General features: G+C 34.9%; 1 protein-coding gene across 1 annotated transcript in view; it reads right to left on the reverse strand.

Annotated features, from left to right (window-relative positions):
• LRPPRC (leucine-rich pentatricopeptide repeat containing) overlaps positions 1-17,588 on the reverse strand; it is a gene marked incomplete at its 3' end in the record, with an annotated part of 71,215 nt that overhangs the window by 22,768 nt on the left and 30,859 nt on the right. Inside the window, exons 22-24 of the mRNA XM_008943414.1 lie at positions 17,346-17,550; positions 9,126-9,250; positions 8,386-8,492 (exon numbers count right to left, since the gene is read on the reverse strand). Coding sequence (XP_008941662.1) covers positions 8,386-8,492; positions 9,126-9,250; positions 17,346-17,550 — 437 coding nt within the window. The remainder of the gene's footprint in view (positions 1-8,385; positions 8,493-9,125; positions 9,251-17,345; positions 17,551-17,588) is intronic.

Consider the following 17,588-nt stretch of genomic DNA (forward strand, 5'->3'; position numbering starts at 1 on the left):
GATTTTTAGATTGTAGAAATATTAAAGGTTTCTTTTACATTAGTATTCTGTAACTGTTACAGCTAGTAGACCAATACTATTTTTTTTTTTAACTTTAAAAACCCCTTTTTTAAAAAGAAGTTAAGTAATTCACAGAATGGAAAATAACTATTTACTTCTCCCTACTTGCCTAAAGGAACCTTTTTCTTTTAAACAAAAAACTTGGAGAAAAACCACTAAACCAAACATAAAGACTAGAAACCTTGCAGTATTGTTCAAAAAGAGGACTTTCAGAAAGCTAAGAGTTCAGAATGTCCCAAAACAGTACCACTTTTGCCATAGCTGGCTTAGGATGCAAAATTATTTAAAAGCAAGCAGCAGTATTTTTCATTTGGCATTTACGTGACACAAGATGGATGACTCTCTTGTTTTAACCTTCCAGCACTGCACTTCCACAAACTACCACTGTGCACTGTTGGGCAAAATAGTTATGTCATCTGGACAAGTTATTCTAGACTTTCACAGTATAATTTACTGGGAATAACACACCCATTCCAACCACTAGAGTTTAACTCTGCCCTCCTTAAGTGCTTTATATTTTCTTCTAAGTCTTTAAACTTTCTTCCCAAAGTTCAATCTTTTCTTAGGGAAACAGTTCTACTATAACCACCAATCAAAACATATTGGAAAGAAACAGCCAAGTTTTATAAACTCCACCTAAGCTGCACTTTCTGACAGTATTTTTTGGACAGGTAGATCCACTCATTCCTCACTTTGCAGCTGAAAAAGCCAGTAATAATAAGAGACAGCTAATGCTGCTAAGGGAAGAAGAACATTTCATGAGGAGTTACATCAACAGCCATAACAGACTTATGTTACCAGTACCAGAACCAGTTACTGAGATTTAGATGCCAAAGCAATGTCTTGTGAGAAAACACGTTACTTCTCCAAACAGACAGCCTTGAACAGACAGCTATAAGAACTGATGTATGTCATTTCTAACAGCTCTCTCTAACATAAGCATCAGTGAAAACAGAACATTTGATGGGAAGTTCTTAATCTGAAGACAGATTTTCCCCTGATTCCACAAAAATGTCTATGAAAATCACACAAATTCTATGCAGCTTCAATGAAGCCTGGGATATTTTTGCATGGCAGCTTTCTTGAACAAAGTGGTTTACACCATAGACATTGTATGCTATGCTTGAATCTTCCTCTATGTTAATACTTTAGGCAGAAGTCCTCACTTCTCCTCAGCAGATGTACTACTTAATCAGAAATCAAAAGAATAGGTAGATATAAATGTTTCTGTACCTTATGTAGATATCTAGTTCTAGTTGTTTGATGATTAAAATTATCTTACTCTTATGTTGCATTTTTGCCTCATTAAATACACCTTCACCTTCTAGAAGCAACGCATTACTTCTAAAAAATACTGATTAAAACCATTATTTTTAAATATAATCTTACATCTGTGTTCATATGTACAAAAGAAGTATACTACTTTGCTCTATTTCTTACATTATAATCTTTACAGCATAATGTTAGCAAAGTGTCATAGTGGGATATACAGAAAATAGAGAAGACTACTTTGACTATTGCCTCTGAACATAACATCTTTTATGCAATAGTCTGGAAGTTTAAAAAAAGTTGCAGCTTCAGACAGAGGGATCCAAAAATAACCTGTGCAAGAAGTATCTTTCCTAGTACAATCATATCAGCTACCTAATAAAACACATTACTTCTCTTTAGCTCAGCTTTTAATTCACTGTACTACCAGGATGACACTAGAGCTACATTTGTATATGGCAGGCAATGGAAGCAACACTTCTTCTACAAGTTCCTTTTTCACCATGAAAGAAGCTTAGCTCATGTGGATTTCAAAAATGGCTTCTTTGGTGATGGCACAGAATTAATTTTATTCTTTCTAAACTAAAGAAAAACTTGCAACCTGCTCATAACCCAGATGGGATTTCAAAAACAAAATCAAAACAAACAAAAAACCCCTGAACCTGGTTTCTTTAAGGAGAAGCTGATCTGAAACATCCAGACACTTGCACAGCTTTTTGGCTAATGCATAACTGTATGAAAGCTTCAATACAACTAAACCTGTACCTTCAATGTGACTGCTTTTCATGTTTGATAAGAGGGCAATTGCTCTAATGCAGCACTGGGGTTTTGAAAATTATGAGTTGCTCCACTTTAAGTTATGCCTTCAATACATACTCAACTATAGTGTGTTTGTTATTTTATTTGCACTACCAGATATTTAATGGACCATGTAAAAATACACACATACACCTATTTACCCTCCCTAACTCTCCTTTTGGGAGTGATTAGAATTCAGGCTCATGCTCTCCTTCCTGCTTATCCTACAATCACTCAAAGTAGCAACTAGCCTACTTCTACTAGGTTAATTTTTACATAAAAAGCATCAGTAGTTCATAATGAAAAAAAAATACAAAGTTTACAGTATCCACTGGGAAAGTTTTTACAATTGGTTTATTTTTTTTCTCCTGAAGTATGCATTTGCCTCAAAGCTTCTGTCAGTTAACATAGTGACTTTACCAACACCGTTAGTATCTGTTGGGTAAATACTCAATTTTATTTACTTCATTTGAAATAAGAATATATGCTGCTTTACATTAGGCAGACATTGAGAAAAACATAAGGAAACTTGGTTAGTTTCTAAAAATACAAAAAAAAAAAAAGAAAAATCTTTACAACCTCAGCATTACTCATGACAACTTTATCTGTTGAGTAAATACTCAATTTATTTACTTCAATTGAAATAAGAATATATGTTGCTTTACATCAGGCAGACATTGAGAAAAACGTAAGGAAACTTGGTTAGTTTCTAAAAATACAAAAAAAAAAAAAAGAAAAAGCTTTACAACCTCAGCATTACTCATGACAACTTATACTGATGTATGTTTAAGCACTGTTTAAATATTCTACATTTACCCATAAGATTTATGAGATAAATTTTGCAGTAAAGTATTATTATAAAAAAATCATTACACAATAAGAGAACTCAGCAGCAATAATCACACTGGATGAAAATGTGACATCAAAAATATGCAAAAACCTTCTATAAAACAAAATCGTTGAGGATGTTCTAGACAGAGAAAAGAATTTCTATTTGCATTGCAATGTGGTTTTAAGCTGTATTATGAATGAAAAAAAAAATTATAAAACTCAATACTATCTTCCCTCTAACACAAAGCTGGAGTTAAGAAAGGATGCACAGCTCTGGCCATGGTCCCACATTCCAAACACATTACCTTCTCCCTTTCTGGAATGAATTTGTTCAGTAGTCATCTCCTTCACCAAATTCACTTATTTGAAACATATTCCTTCACCTTCTTCTAAGACAGCAGTGCTAAAGAATTTCTAAATAACGTGCACTGAACTAGTAAGCACCTTTTTTTAATTAACCCACGTACACGGACACAAAATCCAGCTTCACTAATAGCTGTATCAGAGTCCAGTTTCATAAGGAGAAGTAATGCTTTTAATGGACTAATAGGACTCAGTAGTAAGAGGAAAAAAAAATCTTTTCTTGTAATTATAGGGCTTGTGTGCCTAAAAGCTCTTCAGCCTCTCCCCTCCCTCTCAGTTGTATACAGTTACTCTAATAAAAGCTATTACACCCCCTACAAACTACTCCTCAGTCTCAAATCACTGTTATCTAATACAATTTGCATTCCACATGCACAAACATTTAAATTTTGTTCTAATCACCTCCACTCTTTTCTTAACAGGACCAAAAATAAGTCTTTGTAGGTAAATGCAGACACTAGATAAAACCATCATTAAATTACATATAAACCCCCCTAAATCCTGCCAGCACAAATCAAGAAAGCATCTTCTCCCCATAGTTTATCTGCAGTAGAAAATCAGCAAGACTCAATTTTATGATATAGACTCTTAAAAAAAAGCAATCTGGATGAAAGAAGGTTGTAATCTCTCAATATCAAGTAGAAATATTCTCATTGTTTTTATGGTAGATTAAATCCAATGGCAACTGGTATCTTGAGGTCTGCTGACAGTGGATGTCACAATTCTTTGCTTAAATCTATTTGCCTCCTGAATTAACCTGGCATCTGTTGATAGTTATATTCCTGTACACTAAACTCACCCAAAACAGTTCTTTTGTCAGGTCTTGAATTTCAACAGCAAATGTCTTTCCTCACATTTATTCACATGTACTGGAATACATTTCATTAAAGTATTTCACAACCACTTGTCCCTTAATTGTCCGCATTATGTATGAGATATGTGATACAGTATAATATGTTTAACTATTAAATATAAATACATTAAATATGAGTGCAGAAGATGAGCAAAGTATCACAAAATCTGTTCAAAAGAATTCTGCAGCCATGCACTATGCATTGTCATTTTCAAGGGAGGATCCTCTAGTCGTAGTAAACTTACACGGATTGTGGTCTACTGAAAAATTTTGGCATATAGTTCTGAGATATTTCCCTATACCTCAAATACAGTAATCTCTCTTAGCCTTCACTTCCAGCACAACTACAGCAGAGCAGAAACAAGAGCTTTTACTCCTTCATTGAACAAACTATTTTAATTTAATAGCTGATGTGATTTAATCTAGAAACATTTCAAGAAGTATCTGTCAAACAATGAAAGACAGTTGAACTTCTCTACCAACTCCTGGTTTCTACCTGAGTCTGTAAGCTCCTAAGAATAACTGTCACTGACCTTGTACTCTTTTTTTCATGTGGTGCTTGTTTTAGGATTGATTTTATCAATCTAGTGTAGAAATGGATCTAGCAGTAGCTTAAAACCTTGCATACTTCAGTCTGCGTTAGTTTTAATGTAGTTTAGTTGAAGTCAAAATGCACTGACTTAATTTTCTTCCTTTTCTTCTTCTTCTATGAAAAACGAAATTGAAGGAAAAAAAGGCAAACTGCTTTTCCAATTAAGGAAAAACAGTCCTAACTAACTAGAGCTAGATTTGGTGACACAGAAGACATGCTGTGCCACTGCAGGGAAAGCAAGCTAGTATGCGACCTTATGGTAAGGAACAAGAAGAGAGATGTGCCAACTTTGTTTTGATGTGATAGCCTTTGAAGGGCTCAAGACAACAGCTAAACTTACTGGTTGAGGTGCAATTAAGAACTGAAGACAAAACCACACTTTGATGTACTACAGCACCCAGTAGTAGAACTCATGCCCAACAGAAAGCAAAAGAGCATCTACCAGCACAGCTTCAAGGGCTCAGGAAGCTCCAGGCACAGCTAGAACAAAACAGGCTTCTGTCTCACCAAGCAGCCAATGCTGCCTCATTTGGAAGGACTGTTTCCAAGGCAGGCTTTCTTCTCTAGCTATGTGCCACAGAACAAATGAGAACAGACTTTAAAAAACTTAACAAGGCAGTCTAGCAACACTGCAAACTGTCACCTTATCAAAAAAAACTCTGTGATGCCTTAGAACTTAGCTGCAATTCTGCCCAACAGGTCTTCTCAATCACAGCTTCTCTTCCACTTGGCATCACTTCAAAAGAGATTCAGACCACCACACTACCACATACTTCAGTTATTTTTTGTAGTATTGGTCAGATGTATTCTTTTGCCTCATCTCCTTTCTATTCACTTTTCCTTGTCTTTATACTATCATTCTCTGCTTCATCTTGCTGCGCTTCCAGCAAGCAGGTGAGCCCCACAAGTTCCAGCTTTCTGGCTATGAAAATAACCCACAACATATATAAGCATATACAACATATTTTTGAACGGATAAGATGCATACACAACTCTGACCTATATTGTATAATCTCACTCAAATCTTACTGTTCTTCCTTTCCCACCATTGTCACCCAGTTCTATTTTGCAACAGATTGAAACTTATTTTCTTATTCCTGCAGCTTTGAGCATCAAGTTTTCCAAAGCAGCAGTTCTAACTAAGTTTCACATAAGCAGCTTGAGTTGTGTACCTATGATTTCTAAAAATAGCAAGAGCAGCAAATGTGGACATCTCCAATGAGTAACACCCCATTTAAATGACCATATCCTCCAGGGTCTTCATCTCCTTAGCTCCTAAGGAAATTTGTTTCCAATGTCATTACTACCCTTTTAGATACTCTTCATTAACTCCATAGACACTTTCAAAAGAAACATTATCACTAAAATCAATAGACCACCACAATCAACAATACATGATCAAAGTATATGCTGAAAGGCAATTATGTATAACATGCAACAGAGTCTAAAAGGAGAAAACAGCACCAGTTGATCACGTTCACTGAATATTATTTCACAAGAAAGGAAAATAGGAAAACAATCTGAGATGACCAACAAGAGAAATAATTTAGTCGCAAAAACCACTCCACTAGAGGAAAGGACACACATACACCTTGTACTCCATCTTCCACATTATATCAATTAAGGCTTTGACATTCCAACAAACAAAAAATCAAATAGTAACTTGTTTATGGTGTAAAACTTTTTTTTTTTTTTGGTCAACAAAATACCAATTTTAATTTTTCGGGTTTTTTTCTCCCCCTTTTTGTGGAAAAAATTTCTTTGAAAATACTCAACATATTGTTACATACAAATAGTAAATTGTTTATGGTGTAAAATAACAAAAACTTTTTTTTTTGTCAACAAAATACCAATTTTAATTTTTTGGGTTTTTTTCTCCCCCTTTTTGTGGAAAAAATTTCTTTGAAAATACTCAACATATTGTTACATACTAAAAGCATACTTAAAATGTAACACACCATAAAATTAGTTATTTTGTGCCACTTCATCCACTGGTCAAATACACACACACTACTCCTAGCTAAACATCTACACTCCTAACAATTTCAGAATTTAAAACATTTTTTCCTCAATAGCACATACAAAGCTCTAACTCACACTTCATGGAAATCAGCTAAGACCAAGAAACCTGCTTTAAATAGCATAGAAAGCCAGGAAAGCTTCTAGCTAGTCTCCAGATATCAGGTATTCAGATTTATGCCTAAGTGTCTGTGGTTACTAATAATCAATCCTGAAATATGGAATATTTGCAGAGATAGTTTGGCACCTGTTAGGAAAATCACAGAAGTTTCAAAGCCCCAACAATTCGATAATTTGCTTACTATCCATTCACTATTGATGATTGCTGAACTGTAGCCACCAGGATAAGTTTTGAGAAACTAAATGCCAGTATCAACGAAACAGCTACTAAATCACACCAAGCACCAGTTTAACTCCTTTAGCTTTAATTTTCCTTCCAAATCTCAGATTTCATCATTTTACCTCCTATGTACTTTAATCACTATAAAAAGAACTCAACTCCTCAGTGTCATCTTCTGTTAGATACCAGCAAATCTTTTCATCTGTATTACAAGACTATGAGCTCCAAAAACCCCTCTCAATACAAAAATATCACTGCTTCAACATTATGCCTAGCAATTTCCACACACCTCACAGCAGGCCAGTCCTGTTCCACCACAGACAACCAAGCAGAGCTTTAGTTAAGATTTTTTTAAATGCAAGCATTCTATTAGATATTTCAAGTAGGGATAACTGGTATTTCTAATATTCCAGAGGAAATTAGGGAAAAAAAAAGTGTACTTTGTCTTAGGAAGGGGAAAAAAAAAAAACAAAAAATTAGGCTGAGTTGCGTACATACATAACACAAAAAAGATGAGGACAAAGTATTACTTTTTCTGCAAGATGCCTCCTACTACACATTAACCCAAAACTTATGCAGAATTTAAAAAACATATAACTGTGTTCAGAAGAGAAATCACAATCTGGGCAGACTCTGCAGCTGCCCCTTTGACTTATCAATTTCAGTAAGCACAATTTCAATCAAGTCTAGATAAAATATACTAATCCTAAATAGACCAAGTTTGTCACCTACCACTTCCTATAAGCTGCTTACTACCCTGAAAAAGAGAGAGAGAGAGAGAGAGAGAGAGAAGAAATGCTAAATTAAATGCCAAACAGTAGCAGACAGCGCTTGTTTGGCTGATTAACTTGTAGACAAGCATTACAAATAAATCTGAGCATGGTCTGCAGCAAATTAAATTCCAGTGCTTTTAAGAACAAAGAATTCCTTCGGAAAGAGGATTAGCAACTTTACACCCAGGAAAAATGCCAGTTTAATTTAATTGTTCCACAATCCGATATTTAATATGCAAATATCATTTTGATATATAACAGCAAATTTGAAAAAGTGAGGAAAGAATTTCAATATACAAGACTGTGTCTCTTCTGAACTGTAATTATACAAAATAAAGCTGGTCGAGGCTTTTTTTTTTTTTATTATTGGGATTGAATTCTATTAACATGAATCAGAACAAGACTAATTAAAGGTTAAAAACTTTAAATGTTTCTAATTAAGAGTCTAAATAGCTGCACGATTAGAGTACTACAGTTAAAATCCCACCTCAATGACCTTCCTGGCCTCTTTGTATTTTCCTGTTTGCAATAAGGCGAAGAAGAGATCATAAAGAGCCATCATGTCACCATATTCTCTGCTTATGAATTCTGAAACTGAAGAGAGAATGAAACTCATTAATTTACTGAATTTATTGAAGCATTTGAACACATACACCATGTACTCTTAATGCTAATATTTTCCAAGCTTCACAAAATTCCAAGAATGAGCTATAGGGAGATAAATTTTGAAACACAAAGAATAATTACAACTTATTACACAATTTGCTGTGTCCTTGTGGTTGAGCATATTTGTTTTTCTGTTCATCTGCACTACATTTTGAATTGCATTCAACAAAGTAAGAGCATCTATGGGCATTGGCTGCTTGTAGAGTGAGGATATAGGATTTCTTAACTGCAACACTATCCGAAAAACAGATACATTGTTTTACTATTGTGTTGTTACTATTGTTTCTTAAAAGCAATAGACACAGCTAGAACAAGTATTGGCACTAATCTTTGACAGTTAGATGCTGTACCATCCAAATGTTAGGATTCCTCTACATTTAAAATTCATATCAATTTTCAATCTCAAGAACGTAGGCAGCTTTTAAGTGCTTTGAAGTTACACATGCAAACACGATTTATTTTTTTTCTTTCACTTGAAAGAAAAGATTTACAAACTCTGGAAAAAAAGTCTTATGCAAACAATCCATATAACCAGACAGCATTTGACTATATGCAACTAACCCTTTTCCAGAAGATCAGCATCTCCTTTCTCTATAAGTCTACAGTAGATGTTATGAAGCTGAAGAATTTTACCATACTTCTTATAACAGTTGATTAAAGCTTCCAGAGCTGCAGGCATGTCATCCCTTGAGGAATGGAACAAAACAAGAATAAAACCAATCAAATATTCCAGGCAGGAATAGTGCATACTGAACCCATTTTAGTCTTGAAAATTTCAAGGAAAACTTGTCAACAGTCTGTAATCCAAGAGTGCATTTTCCCCCAGCAATATGCTAGTTCTTTTTAAAGAACAGCTCCAGTTTTCCTACAAACAAATACTACGTACACTTAGGCAAGAACAGAAATGAGAACAGTACTACAGATTGACGCTCAAATGTCTTGGCTGTATAATTTTTGATTGCATGACCACAACTCACTAAAAATTAACCAAAGGTGTGAATGCTCTTCATCATTAGATGCACCTTAATAGCTCAAGTAAAATTAAGTTCTGCTATGTACTATTGTTTCAAAACCCAAATTCTGTGGAAATTGCAGTTTGCATTTAGGAGTTCTGTTTTTCTTTCTAAAAAAATTTAATATTTAATATTGTGCACATAATGCTACCTCAAGCATCTCTCTTTAGACATTTTCAGTTTTTAAGCTTTTTAAAATTTTCCCACAGCATTTTTATTTCATTATCTCCAGAGATAGCTAAGATAACCACAGCTCTGTAGATTGCTTTGTATTTGTTTTACACCTTAGCAGACTGGCTATTAATCATCTGTTAATTTCCATTTCATAACAACTGAAAGGCCAGCATTGTTCTATTCGATATAAAGATCAGAATGTGTATTTTCTGCAATAAAAATGCAATTTTTGCAATTAATTCAACATATATATGAAGGTACCAAAATGTATTTTATGGTGGCCTATCCAGGTCACAGAGCCATGGTATACAGTATTATTTATTATTATTATTATTTATTGTTATTATTATTTATTGTTATTGTTACATACAGTACTAGTAAATTAATAAGATGTCAGCTTCCTTAAATGCACTTATTCAGGAGGATTTGAGCATTAAGTATCAGCAACAAGTACAATATTGCCATTTGTGTTATCTGAGCCCTTTGCTGAATTTTTCCCTATGTATACAGTATTAACACCTTCAGAAGCATACAGTTAAAATGCAAAACTGAGAAGACATAAAGACAACAGGATCTCAGACATGAAATAACAACAAATACAAATTCCCATTCTACACTCCGCAACTAACAGAACTAAATAATCTGCTGCAGACCCTTTTTCAAAGGATTGCAATCCAATCTAAAACCAACCAAACCAAAACCACCAGAGGACAACCCTGGAAACACTAGCAAAACCATACACAAAGTTGTTCTTTGACCAGGAAGACTCAAATTGGAAAGGAAACAAACCAAAACGACACACAAATACGGTGAGCAGCCAAACAGTCAGTAAGACTGTACAGCAGATTTCAGAAGGTTTATCAAATAAAGGGTGGTGGAAGTAAGCAAAGGAAAAAAAATAATTTGTTTTACAATGACTTAGCAGCAGAAGGCCATAATAAACACTGACTTGAAATAATTATTTTCCATTCCTGAAGCAACTTTATTGTTGATCAGTTTGAACCTTAAATTAAGACACTATTCTGAAAATAGGCCAAATTCAGATGTCCTCTCCTTACACAATGTCTTGGGCAGCACAAATTTTGCTTTTTCAAAGAATGAACTGTCTAGACGACTATATATATTACTATCTTCATCTAGGTCAATAATGCAAAAATTTTAAGAGTAAAACACAGAAGAATTAATTTTTGTTCAGTAATACTGGCAGTCTGAAAATGAACCTAAGATGATGGATTTCTACCTTATCCCCCTTGCCGAGCCCTGTTTACAGTGCATCTTCTGGCACCCCATGGAGTCATTTGAATTTTTGTCATTTGGGGTGAAGACTAAATTACAGGTTAATTTCAAAACTGCAAGTAGATGTTGCAGGCTAGATTACTGTCATAAAAGAGAAATACTAAGGTAGTTACCACAGACAGATATAAAGCTCTATATAATCAGTATTTTTCTCCTGCTCTAGATGCAAGTTCATTTAACATTTAAAAAAACAGTTTTACATAAAACTACTCAGTTTCTAAAGAGGCACAACAGTTATACATTCAAAGTTTACAGTGATAAATCTAGCTTTTCAGACTGATGCTTAAACAGCCACAGTATTGTCTCAGCTGTATTCATATAGGATTAAAGTGACTGGTTTTGGGTCAAACAAATGAACGAATAATTGGAATGCCATTCAAACAGGAACATTAACAGTCTTCTAGTTTCTAAATGTATACTTCTGGAGGAATTTATACTGTATGTACAGAGAGAAAAAGTCAAAGAACTGAGATAGCAAAAATGGGATTACTGTACTTGCTACTGGTACTTACTGCTCAGAGGGACCTGATAAGTGTGCATTTAAAAGAGGTCAGTACCTTAACATGCTAATTTACTAGACGTTTGTTTTGAATCTATGGAAATCTGATGTATTTGTTCAGATGCATTCAAGCAACCAACCAGTCATCCACAGTTTACTAGAAAATGGGGTTTATAAAACAAAACTGGCAAGAACCAACTATACAACAATAAAAGTTATAGAAGTTCAGCCTCTTCAAGGCAATTGTTTGCACAGCTACTGCAAGGAAAAGAACATCAAGCTCATACTTGTACTTGAGTTTACATCATTTATACAACAACATGCAGTATTTCTAAGTTGTCACAAACTGCAGTTAATTCCACATACCAGCAACTACTTTTGTAAGCAGTTTGTACAATCCTGTTAGAAAATGAAATCTAGGAGCCTACTGTAGGCATTTTATCTATTTCTTGTTATGACTCTAACTTAACAAAAAATGCACAAAGAAGTTTTTCCACACAAATAAATGAAACATTTGAAAATATTTAGCAGTCCTTCTGTACGAACTTAGGATGTTGAACACCTTTTATCTTCCCAAAGGATACTTACTATGCTACTATATTAAAAGCCTGGTCTAAAATTAGTATTTAATTAACATGGGTCAAGTAAAAAAGAAAATAAAGCCCATGTACTTATAGTCACATTGGAAAAATCTGATTTCCAGTGTCAGTCTGAACAGAATAGTGTTTAAAACGTGAACACAGACGATCCATGGCTCACTTTGAGCGGGCCAGATAGTACAGCTTTAAGTCACCCACAAATATCAGGGCTGATACCTGTTCCACTTAAAGAGTAGTTGTATTTTTCTCTCTCATTGAAACTTGTTCTTTTAAAAAAGAAGATATACTATTATTTTTTAATGACAGAAGGAGCCCCACTCATCACCGTATTATTCTTGGCCCTTATGTAATCCCAGAGGAGTCCTACTTTGGCATTATTTTTCAACTAAACTGATGTTAGGGTTAAGATATCATAAGGTTTTGGATTCACTTGGTTTCTGTTCAGGATGCCCATGAAGTCCAAGACACTATGGGCACAACCTTCCAAAACATTTGCGTGGGCAATTTTATTCAGACAAAGCTATCTGAAGAGAAGAAATCACTCAGATGTCTAAGTGTTTGCAGAACACACTCTGTAGCAGGACTGGCTATTACATGCAGAGATGTAACATCCCCCTTCAATTTCCACAAGCCACTCCCCTCTTGCTTCAAGAATGTAGCACTAAATCTAACCATTTTACTTGTAATAAACAACTTTCCCAACCAGAGAGCCCGCCTGATAAAAATAAGACTCCAAATATTGATTTTAATTGGAATGAAGTGCTGCAACATTATGCATAAAGCTTTAGTGAAGTGGCAATTTACCTAAGGGGTTTACTGATTGAAAAGCTCTCAAACCTAAAATCACTAGAGAGGTAGGAAGAAAAAAGGGACTCTCTGGGGTGGGGGTGGAGGGTAGACTGGTTAAACAAATCCCTCTCTACAAATCTGAAGCAGATGTTCGTGCAGAGGGAAGTCAATTCAGCAAGGTACAATCAGCTTTACAAAAATTATTCTGTTAAAAGAGAACGTGCTCTTGAAAGACCTAAATGTTTTTCTGTTCATTTGCCATACTAAGGAATCTTCAAGGAGACTGGTGTTGCAATTACAACTAATCCTCCCCAAAAAATTAACTGTGTTGAAGGCTTTGTAATTTCCCTAGGTACAATTTAGCTGTCACTTACTTTAAAATTTACTCAAACATGCGTTCCGAACAGCACTAACTTCACATGTCAAGTGCTTTCCAGCCAATTGAGTCTAAACTGGAAGTCGGTGTTAAACAACTGAATGATTAGACAAGATAGCTCATTTCCCTGCTCTTTTGTTCAGAATAAAATGCCACATTTACATTATCAGACTCAACAGGATTTTCTGACAGAGGGAGAAAAAAACCCTAGTGAACACTGTCCGTACCAAGCACATGAAGCCTGTCATTTACCAATCATCCTTCAAAAAGCAATAGCCATGAATGTAACTTAATTACTACCCAATGATCCTTGACGAAAAATCATCTTATCACTGTCCTGTCCCCATAGGGCAAATGAGACACTTTTGTCCTTTGGCACTGATGATGCTAAATTCCTAATTGCCATAACGGAGTAAGAGAGCCAAACATCCCTAATTTCACTGCAACATGGGAAGAGTTTTAATACAAATATTTGAAATAATGCTGCTGAAAATTAGAAAAAAAAACTCTCCCCATGAGAAATACTTCCCCACACACACACGCCAAAAATATCACCTCATTTTAAAAGATGCTTATTTAAAGTAAATTTAAAAGTCAATTATCTTGTACATGCTACAGAATCATATTGCACAAATTGTAGGATTTTCTGAATTCTACGCTGTGAAAACAGCAGAAAGAAAAATTGCAATGGCACTGCATTCATGCTGTATCTGCTACACAAGAAACTAAATAAAATGGGCTTATACATGATTAATCACAAACCAGCACACAATGTTTTCATGCATAATGCTGTATGAAATACACTGACCATTTTTTAAGAAACACAACCCAGCGAGGGCCTTTTCATTGTTTAAAATAACTGCTTGTGTTCACTGGCTCAAAACTCCAGAATGTTTTGTTCACACAGTTGGTAACTGTTTTCAGAGTTTACTACAAATTTTCTTCCAGCTACATAAAAGCACTCCTGATATAGGAAATCAGTAGATTTCAAGCCTGAAGATGCTTTGGTTTGTTTCTTTCGGGGTATGTGCTCCTACTCAAAGAGAGCAGAAACAAACTTATCTGAATGAAACGACAGGAACTGTATCAAGTTTTTAAAACGTGTATTCCTATTTTTGGTTGTGCAAAAGTTGGTTTGTGAAGCTTTCTTGGAGAAAGAAAAAAAACATCAGTAGTTACTGTACCTGCTTATTTATCATTCCCTAAATAGGTATTATCAGATTGCCATGAAGCACAGAAGCAGGACAGTGTCACAAAACTCTTCAGTTTTGTAAAACGGCTCAAGTTCAAATAGGTTTCCCCGACAGTTCATAGAGAAGGTAAAAGCCAAAACTATAAACCTTACAATTTTAAGATTTTTATATGGTGTAGGTAACACAAGCTTTTCCAGTTATTAGCAGTTAGAAGAAACAGTTCAAATTAAGTACAAGCTCTTCACAACTTGCGGATTTTAGAAGCTAGAAACCTGTCCAAGGCAGGTTTATCACCTTGAATGAGATTCTACATGTGGACTGCCTCAGTCTTTCGTGTGTTTTCACCATCTCAAGAAACTGTTCAGAGCCAGAAATAAAGATGATGCAATTAAAAGTAGAGGTGTGGTTCCCCTTAAATTTACTCAGGGTAAAAGAAAACGTACGACAGTTTGAGTTCTCTCTCTCTAGCTACCTTCTTCTAAATTTTTCTCAAAATAAAGGCAAAATGTTCATCCTACTAGAATATTATACTGTTAGCTTTTGTCAAAGTACACTGTTCGTTGTTCAACAATTTTTTTTCTTTTCCAAGCTCTGATGAAAGTTGTCACTTCTACTATGCATTAGGACGTAACAAGAATTTCAGAATATTCAGGACTGGGTACAGAGAAAATGGGGTAGATGAAAACATTTTATATCTAAAGCTGTAGAAATCTGCAAAAGCAAATCACAGATTCCTTCACAAGCAATCAAAAAGTTTGAAATAAACTAAGAACGTAAAACAGTAGCACAGCCAGTGCTGTAGATTTCAGAGGGGTGCTGATGACCCCTGGCTAAAGGACAGCATTTCAGCATGATATTGAAATGACCAACGCTTATTTCAGTCACTTGTAACATTGAAAAAACTCTTAGGATCTCCAAGACAAAAAAATACCTGAAAACAACATACCCACCCCCCTTTTCCCCAAAAAAATATCAGTGACATTCAGTTATTCCTCCTAAGCAAACTGTGTAGAAAAAGCTTCCCCTTTCTGTTCTAACACTGGGTAGGAAACAAGTATCTCCACCCACAAGGTGGCAAAAAACCCCTAGGAAATGAGCTTATTTCATATTGTATTTATCTATCTGAAATATATGAAGAGTTATACAGATACATACCTTTAGCCATAAAATTCCACAGTATGGAATTACCTTCCTCTTTAAAAACATCACCTCATAAAAAGTCTTTTTATTAAAAAAACTTTTTAGAAAGTTTTACCAAATACTTATAATCACATGAATGTGGAATCGAACTAAACACTCCTTACTGTCCCTCTTTGTATCTAAACGTGATTACATCTTTAATTACATGACCATAGAGTACTTCTCAAGTGAAAAGAACCAGAGTAGCACCATGCACAACTTGCACGTCAACGTGCATAAAGCAATTATGTGAAATGCAGCTGCTCTAACTGCACACTGCAAAGCATATCAGATATTTTTCCAACACATTAGTTACATATGATTGCAGTTAAATTACTTTCACAAACATCTGCCTTGTGATGTAACTAAAGCACTGTCACAGACTGAAAATATGTACACTATATTCTTAGACGGTGTTCTGTAATTGTTGAACACTAGACCAAAACACTATTTTCATGAGAAAAAATACCTTAATCTACCAAGAGTTCCATCTTTTTGACAAGAACTTTGAATACAAGAGGACATTATACATATCTTGCATACTCAGAATGCTTAGAAGAACTTAAATTCTACATGTTAACAGAAACACTAATATGTATCTTTGAGGCTGACTTAAACAATACTGTCAAAAAAATAAATATAATGCCTGTGAAATAAATTAAGCCAGGAAAATTTCATATCCACAAACCAAACAGCAAGAAACTGATCAACCACTCCAGCTGCAACAAATGAAATCCAGCAACAACATAAATAACGTAAGAAAAAAACCAAGAGGATTGTGCATAAGGTGAAGGAAGTGGAAAGAGACTCTTGGCCCAGTTTTAGTAAAAAATTGTTACACAGTTCACACATATATTAATTCAAATATCCTACACCTCATAATGAAAATTTATGCAAATGAACATGATACACAGAATTACAGATACCTCCTGTCAGAATGAATGTATGAACTTCCTTTTCTCTATTAAACAGTATTAAGAGTATATAAGGGGGGGGAGAAAAAAAGAAAAAATCACAATAAACAAATCAGACACTAGTTTGAATTTTAAATTCAGCAACTTAACTGCCTATTGGCAGTAACATCAAGTTATTTGACTTATGTGATTTAAAATATTTCAGTGTTCAACATCCGCCCATCAGCTCACCTGAGATGTACTGGAAGGCACAGAAAAATAATACTGGTTTGATGGGAAAACATATGCTACTTAACCACAAGAGTTGAGAATATACCTATCATGCTCTGAAGAGCTATCTTGTCAAACAGATTTTAGAACCAACCAATTCATACACAAATTCTCATCTATAGCCACTTCATCTCCGAGGCATCCATAAACCAGCTGTTGTTCCCAGAGACCCTGATGTGGTGATGTGTGACTGATGAAAACAGACTGATTTAACTGAAGAAAACAAATTTGTTCATTGCTGTTCCTAGATCACTTTAGTGTTATGTTTATGTGCACAAGCACTTTCAGAGAGGTATGTGCAGCTGTGTATGGCACATACAGCTCAGATAGCAAATAAATATAATTCTTTAGTGTTATGTATGCATGTTTACATGCACGAGCACTTTCAGACGGGTACGTGCAGCTGTGTACGGCACGTACAGCTCAGATAGCAAATAAATATAATAAATAATTTCATCTGAAGCTCAAACATGGCTTACTTTTCAAGGTGAACTGTAATCAGAGGGGAATGAAGAACAGGAGTTTCTGCCAACCCCAGGTTCACAATGGTCTCATGTAATCGATTCACTGTTTCAACTTCACCTCGTGTGGCAGCGGCATTAAGAATGCGGAAAAAAGATGCAACTGTTCTGTCTGAGATAGGAACATCCTTCTCTTTCATCTCCGTTAGAATGTTAATAGCATCTACAATGAAACAACACAAAAGACCCTTAGGTAATTTC

This window comes from Merops nubicus, unplaced genomic scaffold (assembly GCF_000691845.1).
Source record: "Merops nubicus isolate BGI_N331 unplaced genomic scaffold, ASM69184v1 scaffold10717, whole genome shotgun sequence".
NCBI lineage: Eukaryota > Metazoa > Chordata > Aves > Coraciiformes > Meropidae > Merops > Merops nubicus.